The 17659-nt window shown below is 45.4% G+C and overlaps 1 protein-coding gene and 1 pseudogene across 1 annotated transcript; both read right to left on the bottom strand.

The window, feature by feature from the left end:
- Positions 1 to 2351: 2351 nt before the first annotated feature.
- LOC146712116 (uncharacterized) lies at positions 2352 to 9027 on the bottom strand (annotated as a pseudogene).
- Positions 8190 to 11861, bottom strand: LOC146712115 (uncharacterized). Its single transcript, XM_085455263.1, has 5 exons — positions 11752 to 11861; positions 10660 to 10832; positions 10153 to 10263; positions 9731 to 9862; positions 8190 to 9550 (listed from the first exon to the last, which is right to left on the bottom strand). The coding sequence occupies exons 1-5, from the start codon at positions 11765 to 11767 to the stop codon at positions 9356 to 9358; spliced, it is 627 nt and encodes a 208-aa protein (XP_085311389.1). The 5' UTR covers positions 11768 to 11861; the 3' UTR covers positions 8190 to 9355.
- Between the last annotated feature and the right edge of the window lie 5798 nt (positions 11862 to 17659).

The raw sequence follows: 17659 nt of genomic DNA, 5'->3' as shown, positions 1-17659 counted from the left end.
TCACTGATCCACACTACCAGGCTATACAGCAATGACATTGGAATGTCGTTCGGACTGGAGAAGTGTAGTCGGATGGTAACAAAGAGAGGGAAGGTAGTCAGAACTGAGGGGATTGAACTACCAGAAGGCAACATTGCAGACATAGAGGACAGTTACAAGTACCTGGGGATCCCGCAGGCGAATGGGAACCATGAAGAGGCCGCTAGAAAAGCTGCAACCACCAAGTACCTGCAGAGGGTCAGGCAAGTCCTGAGGAGTCAGCTGAATGGTAAGAACAAGATCCGGGCCATCAACACGTACGCCCTCCCCGTGATCAGGTACCCTGCTGGGGTAATAGGCTGGCCAAAGGAGGAGATAGAAGCCACTGACATAAAGACAAGAAAGCTCCTTACCATGCATGGAGGGTTTCACCCCAAGTCCAGCACCCTGAGGCTGTACGCTAAGCGGAAGGAAGGGGGCCGGGGACTGGTGAGTGTCAGCACCACAGTCCAGGATGAGACAACGAACATCCAAGAATACATTGGGAAGATGGCCCCAACTGACCGAGTGCTCAGTGAATACCTCAGGCAGCAGAAACCCAAGAAAGAGAAGGGAGACGAGGAACCATCATGGAAGGACAGGCCCCTGCACGGTATGTACCACCGGCAGATAGAGGAGGTGGCTGATATCCAGAAATCCTACCAGTGGCTGGACAAAGCTGGACTGAAAGACAGCACAGAGGCACTAATCATGGCAGCACAAGAACAAGCTCTGAGTACAAGATCCATAGAGGCTGGGGTCTATCACACCAGGCAAGACCCCAGGCTGTGTAAAGATGCCCCAGAGACAATCCAGCACATAACAGCAGGGTGCAAGATGCTAGCAGGCAGGGCATACATGGAACGCCATAACCAAGTGGCCGGCATAGTGTACAGGAACATCTGTGCCGAGTATAACCTGGAAGTCCCGAGGTCAAAATGGGAGATGCCCCCAAGGGTGGTGGAGAATGACCGAGCTAAGATCCTGTGGGACTTCCAGATACAGACGGACAAAATGGTGGTGGCTAACCAACCGGACATAGTGGTGGTAGACAAACAGAAGAAGACGGCCGTAGTGATCGATGTAGCGGTTCCGAATGACAGCAATATCAGGAAGAAGGAACACGAGAAGCTGGAGAAATACCAAGGGCTCAGAGAAGAGCTCGAGAGGATGTGGAGGGTGAAGGTAACGGTGGTCCCCGTGGTAATCGGAGCACTAGGTGCGGTGACTCCCAAGATAGGCGAGTGGCTCCAGCAGATCCCGGGAACAACATCGGAGATCTCTGTCCAGAAGAGCGCAGTCCTGGGAACAGCTAAGATACTGCGCAGGACCCTCAAGCTCCCAGGCCTCTGGTAGAGGACCCGAGCTTGAAGGATAAACCGCCCGCAGGGGCGTGCTGGGTGTTATATATATATATATATATATATATATATATATATATATATATATATATATATATATATATATATATATATATATATATATATATATATATATATATATATATGTAATATATAAAATAACATCTACCTGAGTTGTTTCTTTGAAAGACGCCCCTTATGTCCATTCTTGTATATCAGTACATTACTGATTTATTTAGCCGTGGAGGGAAACAACTGAAAATATGAAATAAACACACATGTAAGCTAAGACTCTCTAAAGAAACAGCATTGTTGTTGTTCGGCTTTTCATTTCGCCATTTGTTGATTCACTTGACGAACGAGTAACGTAATATGGGTCAAGTGATCAGTTTGACATCAATCTTTCGTGATGCACCGTCATATTTACATTATTTGTACAGCATGAATGATTTGCTTTGGTAACTGGTCAAACTTAAGCTCTCCTCTGTCTGCCTCTCTCCGTTTCTCCAACAGCGCGCTCGCAGGCAGCAGCTGACCCGCCCCCTCGCTCAGTCGCTTAGTGCTGGATCATACCAATATAAGGGGGGGATTTACACGCAGTCGTAAATTCCCACAGTGTGCACTATGTGCTTCAAATATTGTGTGTAGTTTTTGTTTTATACAGTTGTCAGCCAGGCATCTAACTATGAAAAAATTACACTCCAAAAGACCCCGGGCTTAAGCCCAGTAAGCCCGCCCAGCTCCGCCACTGGGCAGCACAGTCGGACCACACGGCAGTAGTGGCTTCCAGGAACGCCCAGAATAGTGATGGTAAATTCAATTCTTTTTACTGAATCGAGTTTTAATGTCACTCACCAAAGTGAATCGGTTTCTTGAGTCATTTCAGTCACTGAGTCAGTTGACCAGAGATTGCAAAAAATGTACATTTTAACTCAAACTTAATTTGTTTCAATGTTAATGTAAATCCTACTCCTAAGATGAGTGATTCTAAAAGAAAACAACAATTTTATAGAGAAAAAAAGAGCAAAAAAATTCTAAGGGGTACATTTATTTATTTATTTTTATTTAATTTTATTAGTATTTTCCTTAAATGTGTCAAATATATATTTTCTCATCTAAATGTCCACTGAGCTGTAAGCCAGGGGTTGGTAATGCACCTTAACATTGGTTGCCAACCAAGAAGAAGAAGAAGCTGTGAGCCAGGAGGGACGCGGTGAGTGGGTGAGTGGTCGTGTCCAAATTCATGGGCTGCATCCTCGTGAGGCCGCATTTGTAGACAATTACGTCATAGCGACGCGCCAAAGGCTGTCCAAATTCGTAGACTCCTGTGAATGCAGCCAACAAATGCGTCCTCCTTTTCCCCGAATTTGAAGGATGCGTCGGGTGTGTCCTTCGTGGCCCACCATATCCCAGAATTCATAGCGCGGCCCAGCAAAACTCCAGTTTCCGGCAATGGCGGCCGCTACTAAGTTTTAAAATTACTCTTATTAATCTTTCTGGGTCACAAAATAAACTTTTAACATATTTTCAGGCAGAAAGTAGCTGTGTAAACATCAAATATCTGCTCGGTTTATCAAGATGTCGCACATTTGCAAAAGTGCTCCGACGTTTTCGGAGACGTCTGTTACCCACCAGCTCGATAGCTAGCCGGCAGCTCGAGGGTCACTGAAGCCGCAGAGAACGGCACAACTCCCGGCACATCATCATTGGCACAGCGCGGACTTTCACAGCGCTACTCAGGTTAAACGTAATATATAAGTCACTTAGACAACATTAAAATGATGTTGTTTGGCTTTTTTCAGTGTTTTATTTGTTTGTGAGTAAATTGGTTTGGCTGAGATTAAAGTTATTAGATTAGATTATATTAGATAAAATAAAACTTTATTTATCTCCCGGGTGGTTTTCACACAGCTGAATAAACGTCAAACAAAAAACTGATTAAGCAGAAGTGTGAGACGGTCGAGAGTTTACTCCAGTGTCCTGATATATTTTAGATAGCAAGGAGCAGACGGCCGAGTTTATTCAATTCAATTCAATTTTATTTATATAGCGCCAAATCACAACAAAAGTCGCCTCAAGGCGCTTCATAGATACAGAGAAAAACCCAACAATCATATGACCCCCTATAAGAAAGCACTTTGGCAACAGTGGGAAGGAAAAACTCCCTTTTAACAGGAAGAAACCTCCAGCAGAACCAGGCTCAGGGAGGGGCGGGGCCATCTGCTGTGATTGGTTGGTGTGAGAGAAGGAAGACAGGATAAAGACATGCTGTGGAAGAGAGACAGAGGTTGACTCATTCACTGCCATTGACGTCTATAGCCGTCAATTGCAGTGAATGAGTCAATGGGTTTAACTCATTCACTGCCAATGGCTGGCATTGAATGAGTTAATAACAGATATGATTCAATGCAGAGGTCTGTTAACACATAGTGAGTGAGAAAGGTGACTGGAAAGGAAAAACTCAATGCATCATGGGAATGCCCGGCAGCCTACGTCTATTCCAGCATAACTAAGGGAGGATTCAGGGTCACCTGGTCCAGCCCTAACTATATGCTTTAGCAAAAAGGAAAGTTTGAAGCCTAATCTTGAAAGTAGAGATAGTGTCTCCTGAATCCAAACTGGAAGCTGGTTCCACAGAAGAGGGGCCTGAATGACTCATCGACTATCGCCCTGTAGCCCTCACCTCAGTAGTGATGAAGTGCTTTGAACGCCTGGTCAGAGACTTCATCATTTCTTCACTACCAGACACACTGGACCCACTACAGTTCGCTTACCGTCCAAATCGTTCCACAGACGATGCCATCTCTCATCTCCTCCACACATCACTCACTCACTTGGACACTAGAAGGGGGAATTATGTTAAAATGCTCTTCATAGACTACAGCTCTGCATTTAACACCATAATTCCCTCCACACTCACCACCAAGCTGGAGCATCTGGGACTCAGCTCATCTATGTGTCAGTGGATCTCCAACTTCCTAACTGGCAGACCACAGGCAGTAAGGATGGGCGGACATGTCTCAGCCTCCACCACTCTCAGCACTGGAGCCCCCCAGGGGTGTGTTCTGAGCCCCCTGCTGTACTCTTTGTACACATATGACTGTGTGGCCACTACCAGCTCCACCACCATCATCAAGTTTGCTGACGACACCGTCGTGGTGGGCCTGATCTCTGATAACAACGAGACGGCCTACCTGAAGGAGATTAGGAATCTGGAGAACTGGTGCCAGAGGAACAACCTCCTTCTAAACGTCAGTAAGACAAAGGAGCTGATAGTGGACTTCAGCACTAAGCAGGAGAGGAACTACCAGACCCCCGTCATCAACGAGTGCCCAGTGGAGAGAGTGGACAGCTTCAAATACCTCGGAGTTCACATCACGCAGGACCTGTCATGGTCCTGTCACATCAACACCGTGGTGAAAAAGGCCCGACAGCGTCTCTACCACCTCAGACGCTTGAGAGACTTCCAACTGCCCTCCAAGGTGCTCAGGAACTTTTACTCGTGCACCATAGAGAGCATCCTGGCGGGAAACATCTTAACCTGGTTCGGGAACAGCACCATGCAGGACAGACGAGCTCTACAGAGGGTTGTGCGGTCAGCTGAGCGCACCATCCGCTCCGAGCTCCCTGACCTGCACTCAAGCTACAGCAGGCGGTGCTGGACCAAGGCCAGGAAGATGGTGAAGGACCTCAGCCATCCCAACAACAGACTGTTCTCTCTGTTGAGGTCAGGAAAGCGATTCCGCTCCCTGAAGACCAACACAGAGAGACTGAGGAGGAGCTTCTTCCCGCAGGCGATACGGTCTCTCAATCACACCACCACACAGTACTGACCCACACATATGGTTCTTACACACACACTGGACTTTCTGGACTTTGGTTTTGCACAACACTGGTCACTATATTCTTCATTTCCGGTTAATACTTGTACAGCTGCTGTTATTGTGTATATATTTATTTAGATTTAGATTTCTTCATACATTCTTATATAGTTCTATATTGTGTATTTTGTTGTACAGTTATTTTATTTTCAACTTTAATTTATATATTTTATCTTATTCTTCCCAGTTAAATTTACCCTTCATTCTAATTTGTGTTGTACAGTTATTTCATTTTTAACCTTAATTTATATTTTATTCCTTCCTAGTTAAATTTACCCTTTTTAATTTTTCATATTTATTTCCTATCTTATTCATAGCCTTTTCCTTTTTTGTTTTCTTTAGGTCACGAGCAGTTGTCCAAGCATTTCACTACATATCGTACTGTGTATGACTGTGTACGTGACAAATAAAATTTGAATTTGAATTTGAATTTGAAAGATCAATTGGAGAAAAAGAGTCTAACTTAACATCAATGGTACTAAGAGTAGCTGTAGATAATATTACATCTGTGGGATGATTATTGGTCATTTTTTCTCTAATGATTAAAATTTTATTCGTGAAGAAGTTCATGAAGTCATTACTAGTTAACGTTAAAGGGATGGTTGGCTCAAAAGAGCTCTGACTGTTTGTCAGCCTGGCTACAGAGCTGAAGAGAAACCTGGGGTTGTTCTTATTTTCTTCAATCAGTGATGAATAGTAAGATGTTCTGGCTTTGTGGAGGGCTTTCTTATAAAGCAGCAAACTATTTCTCCAGGCTAAATGATGATCCTCTAAATTTGTGACACGCCATTTCCTCTCCAGATTATGAGTCATCTGCTTTAGGCTACGTGTTTGAGAATTATACCACGGAGTCAGGTACTTCTGATTAGAGACCTTAGTTTTCAAGGAGCTACAGTATCCAGAGTCGTACGTAGTGAGGAGGTGAAATTATTAACAAGATAATCGACCTCTGTTGGAGCAGCGTTCAGATAGCTGCTCTGTGTTGGTACAGGGCATTGAAGATGATAACAGTGGGTGGATTATATTCTTAAACTTAGTTACAGCGCTTTCAGAAAGACATCTACTGTGATAAAGTCTACTCTCCACCGCTGTGTAATCAATTATTGTAAATGTAAATGTTATCAGGAAATGATCAGACAGCAGAGGGTTTTCAGGAAACACTGTTAAATGTTCAGTTTCTATGCCATATGTTAAAACAAGATCTAGAGTGTGATTAAAGTGGTGGGTGGGTTCTTTTACATTTTGAGAGAAGCCAATTGAGTCTAATAACAGATTAAATGCCATGTTGAGGCTGTCATTTTTAGCATCTACATGGATGTTAAAATCACCCACAATAATTATTTTATCTGAGCTCAGAACTAAATTAGATATAAAGTCTGAGAAATCAGACAGAAACTCTGTGTAAGGCCCAGGTGGACGATAGATGATAACAAGTAAGACTGGTTTCTGAGTTTCACAGCTGGGGTGGACGAGGCTAAGCATCAGGCTTTCAAATGAATTAAAAGTCTGTCTGGGTCTTTGGTTGATTAATAGGCTGGTGTGAAAAATTGCTGCCACACCGACCCCTCGGCCTGTGCTTCGAGGTTTCTGGTAGTTAGAATGACTCGGGGGTGTTGATTCATTTAAACTAACATAATCATCCTGCTGCAACCAGGTTTCTGTAAGGCAGAGTAAATCAATTTGTTGATCAATTATTAAGTCATGTACTAACAGAGACTTGGAGGAGAGAGACCTAATACTTAATAATCCACATTTCACTGTTTTACTCTTTGGTTCAGATGTGGATACTTTATTGTTCTTTCTTTGTGATTGTTTATGTTTAAGTTGTTTGTTGCTGGTTTTTAGTTTGTTTTTTGTCTGTTTGGGAGCTGACACAGTCTCTATGGAGAGAAGCTGCAGAGAGGCGTGTAAGACTGCAACTCTGCTTCCTGGTCCCAACTCTGGATAGTCATATTTTGGGGGGTTAAATAAATTTGTCCATATTTCTAGAAATGAGAGCTGCTCCATCCAAAGTGGGATGGATGCCGTCTCTCCTAACAAGACCAGGTTTCCTCCAGAAGGTTTGCCAATTATCTATGAAGCCCACATCGTTTCTGGGACACCACTCAAACAGCCAGCAATTTAAGGAGAACATGCGGCTAAACATGTCAGAGCTGTGACACTTTAAACGGAAACATAAAGGCTTCCTATCCCTGGAAGTCAGATAAGAGTGAATGCACATAAAGAGCCTTCAGTTTTCAGGCCCCTCTTCTGTGGAACCAGCTTCCAGTTTGGATTCAGGAGACAGACACTATCTCTACTTTCAAGATTAGGCTTCAAACTTTCCTTTTTGCTAAAGCATATAGTTAGGGCTGGACCAGGTGACCCTGAATCCTCCCTTAGTTATGCTGCAATAGACGTAGGCTGCTTGAGGATTCCCATGATGCAATGAGTGTTAATTGACCTCTCTGCACTGAATCATTAGTTATAATTAATCTCTGATTGTGGAGGTTTTTTCTGTTCAAAGGGAGTTTTTCCTTCCCACTGTCACAAAAGTTCTTGCTCATTTGTTTTGTTGTGTTTTCTTTGTATGCGTTATTGTAGGATCTGCCTTACAATATAAAGCACCTTGGGGCAACTGTTGTTGTGATTTGATGCTGTATGAATAAAATTGCATTGAACTGAAAGCGTGCATGCATGATCACATGATCACATGGATGTTCAGTCTGAGCAGCTGGAGCTTCATTTCCTTGTTCAGTCTGAGCAGCTGGAGCTTCATTTCCTGCTTTCAGGAACAAGCTGCACATGAACGAATGAGAGGAAACTCGGAGTCTTTATTCTCTCAGCTGCAGACTCGCTGCAGGGTCAAAGACCAAAGATCAAAACAATCACTTATTAATATAAAAAACTGAATTCAACATTCAAAAGAAAACTAAAGAATAAAGTTTTGTGTAACAATATTTATTATTTATTATTGATGCTCATCCGGGACTTCAGACCCTCCTCCTCTCCCCACGGAGCTCTGAGGAATGTTGATGCTATTTTCTGCAGAACTGACATCATACCTGCTGATCTCTAACGTGGCGACAGAGATCAGCAGGTAGGAATATTATTTTTAGTTCTCAAACATAAACAATAAAAACAAACAAACGTCAATGAGTAAAAACGAAAGCGTCAAGAAATGAAGCGAATCACAAAAATCAGCAGGATAAAAAATGTCCTTGAAAACATTTTGCAGATTTAATACTGACAACACAAACAGGAAGTTAAAAAAAAGCAATAAATAGTCAATAAATATAATCAATAAATAAAAATATTATAAATAAACACAAAGAACAAGATATTGCTTTTTAAAAACAATTAAATAAAAAATAATAAATATTTATGAATAAAAACATGACAACATTATGACTTTCTCTTGCCAGGTCATTTCCTGCTGCGGCTTCAAAATAAAAGCTGTACCATCAGGTTCAACTGAAGGAGCTTTTACTCTAAAGTAATAACAGCAGGAAGTGACCTCATTAAGACACGTTTCAAACTTGATTTGATTGTTTTCTGTACAGTGAACAGTAAAAAATGGCCCTGAGAGTTTGTGGTGAACGCTCCAGATGTTTCACTGAAGCTGATTAGAACTGAAACGGGACAGAAGTCGATCGGCTGTGGAGTTCGGGTTCAGATGATGACGCTGTTTTTTCCTTCTCCAGCGTCTGCAGGTGAGAATAACCTCGGGCGTGAAGCAGGTCTGGACCTGCAGCCAGCTCCTTCTTCTTCTTCTGCACCAGAATCATCGGGCACACATTCATCACATTCCTGCTGTGTGTTCCCAGCTGATCCCGGGACGATAGAGCGCTTCGACGTGCTGCGACACACAAAGCAGGAAACGGAGCTCCAACAGGCCGCCTTCACAATAAAACGTGTTGGCTGATCCTGAAGCTGCTGAAGACGAGAGATAAACTTCCTGTGTGTCATCTATCAGTCTTTAGTCCCGCTGCATCACGGAGGCGGGCGCTCGTCAGGAGGTGATGATGATGAGACAAACAGTGTCAACAACTCCACGATCGATAAAGTCTCTCCCCTGAATCGTGCTAGCAGCTCTGATCCTGCAGTGGGCGGGGCTTAGCGCGTCCCACGAGCCATCTGTGTTTCGGCCATGTTTCTGAGGCTGCGGATCAGGTCGTGACAGAACTCGAGCAGCTGGCACAGCGTCAGGTGGGCTGCCACCTGGACATCGTAGTTGCCATGGAGATTCAAAGTCAAGTCCAGGCTGCTCTGATCCAAAGAGTCACTGCTCAGCTGAGCCGCATCCTTCATCTGAAACACACAGCAAAGACCCAACAACTTGAATAAAGCCGAGAACTTCCTGTTTCAAAACAAGCACAAGTTCTGAGGAAGTGATGTCATAGGGTGGCAAGAAAGTGGACACGTTCCACTGTGAAGGGTTACAACTGCAGACAACAGGAAGTGCACGCTCTCAGCCGGTGTGTGTGTTACCTGGTTGATGTGGGTCACCAGGTCTCTCAGTTCAGCACTCAGGGCCTCCAGTCCCCCCAGTCTGCGAGACAAATCTACCAGCAGCCCCTGGTACAGCCGCCCGCCCGCCAGCATACGGCTCACACACATGTCCTGCAGGGAAACACAAACCCATCACATTACATCACCAGAACAGACTCGACCACTACACAAACACCTGGAGCGATTCAGTAATTCTTTAATGGGCAGTAAAGGAACCAAAAAACTGTCAATAGCCTCCCGAACCTCCCCCATGACCAAAGCACATGCACTCCCAGAGCCCTCTATGACATCACTAAACCCTCCCAATTGCATTCAAGGACCAACTGAAACCATTAATGAGCCCAAAGGAACCAAAGAACTCCCCAATACCACCCACGGCACCACCCGAGCTGGAGACTGACCGCTGTGAACTGTTCGGACAGCTCTTTGAGGATGGGGGGGTCAGGGATTCCCAGGTTTATCCTCTTCATCTCCAGCTCTCCGGTCTGACTGGAGGGGTCGAGGGTAAAACCCTGAGGAGGACAGTAAACATCTATTAGCTCAAGAAGAAGAAGGAGCAGCAAGTTGAACCCAGTACCACGGCAAACCGTTTAAAAGACACACCTGCCCATTGTGTGCGGTCATGCTTCACAAACCTGAAGTGGACAAGCATGCAGAAGCTGCAGTAAGCTGCAGTTCCACCAGGGGGTGGGGGAGCCGCTAGTGACCAAGGAAGCTATGACGTACGTTCCAGATTTCTTCTATTCCAGGATTGATGGCTAACACGCCTTCCAAGTAAATGTGTTAACAATGTTGGCTAGTAATAACATATCGCCCCCTGCTGGCACTGCAGTTTACTGCAGCTTTTGCAAAGCGTGACAGCACACGGTGGTCCGGCTGCGCCGTGATATAGACGGGCGTGTGCGTACGTCAATGTTGATGATGCTGCCGTGCACGGAGCGGACGTCTTTCCGGATTTTCTCCACCAGCCTCATCACTCGCTCGACCGCCTCTTTGAACGTCTGCGACGGGTTGGACGGCGAGCTGACGGGAGCCGATTGAACCAGCGCTGCTAACAGGCAGCAGTGCAGCAGGGCAACAACTGGAAAAACAAAGAGAGTGACCCCTGAGAAGAGCCAACAGCACCACAAGATAATCTCTGATACCAAGCACAGAAAGAAAAAACTGTGGTCCAATCAGATGTGACGATGTTAATAAAGCATTAATTAATCATTAATTATTCATTAAGAGCTAATTAATCATTAAAATCTTAAAAAGCGGCTGACAGCCAGAACTATGATGTTTACTCATTTGTTTCTGCCTCTGCACCCTCACACTCTGATGATCAATCATCAATGAACTTTTGGGGAGTTATTGATTAAAGCTTATAAACAAACTTTTTCACAGTTTCCTGGATTCGTATGAAAACAGCTTCAGGGACTCTGAACACACTTTATGTTTTATTTAATCTGCAAGCCTGACAGTGGTTCTGCTTCAACTATTCCTGAACCTTCAGCAGCCCGGACCTCTGAGCTGGACCAGAACAACCCGGAGGAGGACAGAGTCAGCGGAGCGGCTGAAGGTACTGATGCAGGTAGGCCTACTTATACTGTCACTCACATAAACAGGCGCAGGGCCTTCACGCCCTCTGCTGGTTCCGTGTCTCAGCTGCATGACACGTGAAAACTTTGCGAGCTATCCGAATATTTAAAGCGGTCCTGTGATCCACCGTCACACCAAGATCACACCTGTGCGCACACACATACAGTGTCTGCAGGTGTGATTCTCAGGACTGCACTTCCTCCAGCTCCTTCTAACTTGTTTGGCACTAATGACCCTCCATACAGACCCCCGTCCGCCCCCGTCACCTGAGCCTCACCTGAGCCGGACTGGGGCTCAGGTGAGGCTCAAGTGAGGCTCTGGAGCTCACTTTTTTAAAGTGACCCGACTCTTCTACCAAGCTCCGTGCGTATTTCTGCAGAGTTTAGCGGCCCCTCCTGCGTCACGGCGCATGCTCTTACCTGTGAACGCGTTCATGTCTGCGGGTCCGTGGGTGTCCCTGTTTCGGTGCGTGTCTGCCGTGCAGCTCCTCGGACTCTCTCTGAACTTTCATTCCAGCCGCTTTCTCGTTTTTATGCTTCCGCGCGGGGTTTTCCGGTCATTCCGTCACATCTGACGGAACTTATTCGGTGCTGCTGCGTCACAGACACAGCGGGGCTCGCGCTCTGACCTCACAGAGCGTGAGTCAATGCGGGAAGTTTGGATGTGAGCACAGAAGTTCCCGCTAATCCGGGATGTTTCAGGATTATTCACAGGTAACACTTCCTGAACCCACCTTCTGCCCACGTGACGATGTTTACCTGAATCATCGCGTGGGTGTTTCCTGTCGTCCGCTCCCACCTGTCACTCACTCATGTTTCAAAAAGGTTTTAGGTACTGAGGGTCCACGTGTGTTTTTGACTCCTCCCCTCACCGAGCTGTTGACTTCTTGTCCACGGTTATTACAGGTCACCAAATCTAACCAATGTGTGTGAACTAACACTGAACTAAAACCAGTGTGTGTGTGTGTGCGTGCGTGCGTGTGTGTGTGTGTCTGTGTGTGTGTGGTAGGCCTGGGTATCGTCACTGGTGTCTATAATAGATTCAGTTTTCACTCAGTCAGTCAGAAATATTCTAATTCTGATCAGTTATCAGTTCATCTCCATATTTTGTGTCTGTGTATAAAACCAAGCTGACACTGTGAGACTTGATCAGAGGTGTGAGCATCACAGCAGAGGCCTTTGTGTCAAAGTCACTGAGGCTAAAGCAGAAACACATGAAGGCTTTTTATAGCAGATAAGCTTAAAATTCAGTGTGTTCAGTGTGAACAGCAGAGATGAGGCTTTGCTGTCAGAGGCCGACAGCACTGAACACAGCAGCAGAGAATAATGCAGAAAACAGATTTGATGGTAAACTGGTCTCTGAGTGCACTGAGAGAGAGAGCTGTGCAGGACGTAACAGCCAGAGAAATAGGACCTCTTCCGCCCGTACATCACACAGACGCCACATCGGGGAGACCGGTCAGAACAGGTGGCATAAAGAAAGACAATGACATGTACGACACAATAAGGAGTGCAGGAGAGAAAAAGAGTTTATCAAACATGAAGCGTAGTTTGATCTTCTGCTGCTGGTTCAGTCAGGTTTGGTCAGAGTGATGAAACCTGCAGACTGACTGTTATTTAAAGGCTGCAGGTTAGTGCAGGATGAACAGTGTGACTGCTGCACAGTGGCTGTCTAACATAAACAGAGTAGTATCATGTGGAGGATCAGCTGTGAAACATCTGCTGACATCTGGATGAATCCAGGTGTGTAATCCACAAAGAGCAGCAGGTCAGCTGATCACATTAGAAGTTCACGTGAGCTGTCATGTCTTCCCCACACTGAGACACTCCACACATCTCAGTGTTCCTCCACCTGCTGACCCCAGACTCATGCTCCTGTTCAGGTGTGGAGGTAAAGTCCCCCTCTGCCGTGTGCTGACAGCACATTTATTTCTGCGTCCCTGCAGGTGTGCTGCAGAACAGGTTCAAGCTGAGTACATTTGAATAACATTACTATTCTCATATACTCAGATGCTTTGATGATTATATTACTGCAGCACCAGGTTCCTTTGTACAAACATGCTAAGTAGAATTGTTCTTCAGGGAGCTGCTTTTACTTCCTTACTGCGAGTACATTTCAGAACTGGTACTTTTTCACTTTTACTTGAGTAAAAAGTTACTTCAGTACTTAAAGTTTTACTGGAGTATTATAAGCCAGGTATCTGTATGTCTGCTTCAGTACACAAAGTCTGTGCTTTGGCCATCTCTGCCTGATGACTTACTGAGACTGTAAGACACTGCTGTCAAACAGCTCTGTTTCCATGGTAATACCTGCATGCAGGTGTACATGTGTACAGGTAAGCATGACTCATGTTGTTGCGTGCTCAGTACTGGCAGTGAGCAGGTGTGTGTTTGCTGCTTTAATTTTAATTTAATGCTGCACGGGCGATCGTGGCTCAAGAGTTGGGAGTTCGCCTTGTAATTGGAAGGTTGCTGGTTCGAGCCCCGGCTCGGACAGCCTCGGTCGTTGTGTCCTTGGGCAAGACGCTTCACCCGTTGCCTACTGGTGGTGGTCAGAGGGCCCGGTGGCGCCAGTGTCCGGCAGCCTCGCCTCTGGCTACACTGTAGCTGCCATCACCAGTGTGTGGATGACTGGATATGTAAAGCTCTTTGGGGTCCTTAGGGTCTAGTAAAGCGCTATACAAATACAGGCCATTTACCATTTAATGTTTCTGTTCACACAGAGGAGCTGACGATGATTGGTGAGCAGCTCTCAGGTGTAACAGGTGACCTGAGGCTCACCTGCAGCCGGTTAACCTGGCTAAGCCGCACTGTTGGGCCTCAGAGTAACTCGCTCCCTGTGGGTCTGCTTTTCCTTCAGACCCACAGGGAGGAAAGGCCGGCTCTGATTTACGGTTTGTTATGTTTAACAAAACGATCCCGGGAGAATCTCTGACCAATGACGTCGCAGCAGCCCCGCCATGAGAGGAAGCTGGACGTGACGCTCGGTGTTCAGAAATATCCGTGCTGCTGTTTGTCTCAGAGCGCAGGAAGCAGAAGGACGTGCTGTTCCTGGGCAGCCGTGCGAACAGAACGAAGGCTCGGAGATCGATGCTGATCCTCAGGACCAGCTCTGTGCTGGTTACAGCTCCATAGCCACGCCGGCTCTGTCCTCGCCTCTTCTTCCTCTCATTCCTACAATCCTGCAGCGTGCGAGCAGTAGATCGTGTGATCATGTGACCATTCCTCTCTGTGTCTGTGCAAATGTTCATGTCAACATATCTGAACAGCGTGTTTACAAAGACTCTGCCAACCTGGAACCAGGAAACAGCCCCCCGTCTCATCACTGCTGTCTTCCACGCCCTCGATGCCAGACCAGTGCCACTGGACACCAGTGTCACTAGTGTCCAGTGGCACTGGTGTACACTGGCACTGGTGTCCAGTGGTTCGGGGTGGGCTGCTCAGCCCTGTGTACACAGCAGACACTGACAAACAGGACAGGACTCATTTCAGCTGCACCCTTTTAGATATTTCCTATTTGTTTATTTGGAAATAAAAATCCTGTTTGTGCGTTTTCACCTCTCCCAGCAGCCCACGTTGTTTCCAGTCTTTCTCCTCTCTGTGAGCTGAAGCTCTGAGGCGTCCACAAACTTCTGCCCTGCAGACGGTGACGAATCTCCTCTGTCCAGGATTTCTTAAAAAGCAGAAGCACGACGGCACGAGAGGAAGTGACGGTTAATCTGTTACAGCAACGCACACACAGACACACACAGACACACACATACAGAAACCTTCAGTCAGATTTCAGCTCTTTCCAACTTTTCAGAATGCGTTCGACCTTTGACCCTCATGAACCAGCTTAAAGTTCACACAGATGCTGGAGTTTAACAATTCATTTTTATTTATGCAGCACAAAATCACAACAAAAGTCGCCTCAAGGCGCTTTATATTGTAAGGTAGACCCGACAATAATACGTACAGAGAAAAACCCGACAATCACTCGGCCCCCCATCTTCCGCCCCCCTCCCATGTGGTGTACCTCAAGGATCCATCCTTGGGCCCCTTCTTTTGAGCATTTATTTACTTCTCCTTGGCCATATTATTAAAAAGCATGAAGTCTCTTTTCATTTTTGTGATTTATCTCCCCCTGAAACACAACGACCCCCTCAGGCCTATTTTAGACTGTCTCAAGGATATCAGAGCATGGCTGGCTCTCAATGTTTTAAATTTTAATGAAAAGAAGACCGAGGTCATTATATTTGGGCCGAGTGGACCTGGTGTCCCTCCATCTGACCTGGGTCCTCTTACATCCTGTGTCAAACCAATTGTCACCAACCTCGGAGTAAAAATGGACACAGCTCTTGAAATGGACAAACGGGTAAATACAGTGGTGAGAAAAAGCTTTTTTCAGCTGAGGCAGCTCTCTGAAGTCAAACCTTTTACATGCATCTGTGACCACTCGCCTGGATTATTGTAATGCACTTCATGTTGGTACTGATCAGGCTTCACTATCGCGCGTCCAGAATGCTGCTGCTCGCCTGCTGACGTGAGCACTTTAGCCCTGCTCCTGCCTCCTTACACTGGCTGTTTGTCCATTTTCTTTACAAAATTTTATTGTTTGCTTTTGAAGTTTTAAATGACCTGGCTCCTTCTTACCTGTCAGACCTTCGACACCGATACACTCCACAAAGGTCTCTCAGATCAACTGACCAGTCGCTCCTTGCTGTCCCCATGTCGAGACTGAAACACCGAGACCGAGCATTCGCTCGAATTATGGAGAAAACTGCCTCCCCGTGTTAGTCCGGCCCCAACACCTGAAATCTTTAAATCACTTTTAAAAACACACTTTTTTCAAAGACGTAGCAGAGTCAGCTGGTAGTCAGCTGTTGGTCACTCTTAATCTTTTAATTTTGTTAATCTTATTCATTGTATATCTGTATATTAAAATATTTAATATACAGGGAGTGCAGAATTATTAGGCAAATGAGTATTTTGTCCACATCATCCTCTTCATGCATGTTGTCTCACTCCAAGCTGTATAGGCTCGAAAGCCTACTACCAATGAAGCATATTAGGTGATGTGCATCTCTGTAATGAGAAGGGGTGTGGTCTAATGACATCAACACCCTATATCAGGTGTGCATAATTATTAGGCAACGTCCTTTCCTTTGGCAAAATGGGTCAAAAGAAGGACTTGACAGGCTCAGAAAAGTCAAAAATAGTGAGATATCTTGCAGAGGGATGCAGCAGTCTCAAAATTGCAAAGCTTCTGAAGCGTGATCATCGAACAATCAAGCGTTTCATTCAAAATAGTCAACAGGGTCGCAAGAAGCGTGTGGAAAAACCAAGGCGCAAAATAACTGCCCATGAACTGAGAAAAGTCAAGCGTGCAGCTGCCAAGATCCCACTTGCCACCAGTTTGGCCATATTTCAGAGCTGCAACATCACTGGAGTGCCCAAAAGCACAAGGTGTGCAATACTCAGAGACATGGCCAAGGTAAGAAAGGCTGAAAGACGACCACCACTGAACAAGACACACAAGCTGAAACGTCAAGACTGGGCCAAGAAATATCTCAAGACTGGTTTTTCTAAGGTTTTATGGACTGATGAAATGAGAGTGAGTCTTGATGGGCCAGATGGATGGGCCCGTGGCTGGATTGGTAAAGGGCAGAGAGCTCCAGTCCCACTCAGACGCCAGCAAGGTGGAGGTGGAGTACTGGTTTGGGCTGGTATCATCAAAGATGAGCTTGTGGGGCCTTTTCAGGTTGAGGATGGAGTCAAGCTCAACTCCCAGTCCTACTGCCAGTTTCTGGAAGACACCTTCTTCAAGCAGTGGTACAGGAAGAAGTCTGCATCCTTCAAGAAAAACATGATTTCCATGCAGGACAATGCTCCATCACACGCGTCCAAGATAATTGAAATGGGTATATATTTGTTTTTTGTTAAGTTGCCTAATAATTCTGCACAGTAATAGTCACCTGCACACACAGATATCCCCCTAAAATAGCTAAAACTAAAAACAAACTAAAAACTACTTCCAAGAACATTCAGCTTTGATATTAATGAGTTTTTTGGGTTCATTGACAACATGGTTGTTGTTTAATAATAACATTATTCCTCAGAAATACAACTTGCCTAATAATTCTGCACTCCCTGTATATACTGATTTATTTTTATCTTCTTTTCATTTATGTATTTATTTTATTTATATTTATTCCCTTGTCTGCTTATTCTAATACATTGATTTGTGGCTTCATCACTCAATAAGGACAGATGTTACCGATGTACATGCCAGCAGGATGTAGTTCTGGAATAATACAGTTTCTACCTTTAGGAGCAGACACCAGCA

This window comes from Copadichromis virginalis, linkage group LG4 (assembly GCF_057382275.1).
Source record: "Copadichromis virginalis isolate Kocher_CV1m ecotype Utaka linkage group LG4, C_Virginalis_male_GT1.1, whole genome shotgun sequence".
NCBI lineage: Eukaryota > Metazoa > Chordata > Actinopteri > Cichliformes > Cichlidae > Copadichromis > Copadichromis virginalis.
The sequence above is the reverse complement of the archived record's forward strand: the minus strand, read 5'-3'. Positions and strand labels throughout refer to the sequence as shown.

What these genes read in the sequence shown, in the direction of transcription:
- LOC146712115 (XM_085455263.1), bottom strand. An exon ending in GCAGCATCATCAACATTGAC is followed by an intron (nt 10,264 to 10,659) that starts GTACGCACACGC and finishes TGTCCTCCTCAG; the next exon opens with GGTTTTACCCTCGACCCCTC. An exon ending in TGTCCGAACAGTTCACAGCG is followed by an intron (nt 9,863 to 10,152) that starts GTCAGTCTCCAG and finishes GTTTCCCTGCAG; the next exon opens with GACATGTGTGTGAGCCGTAT.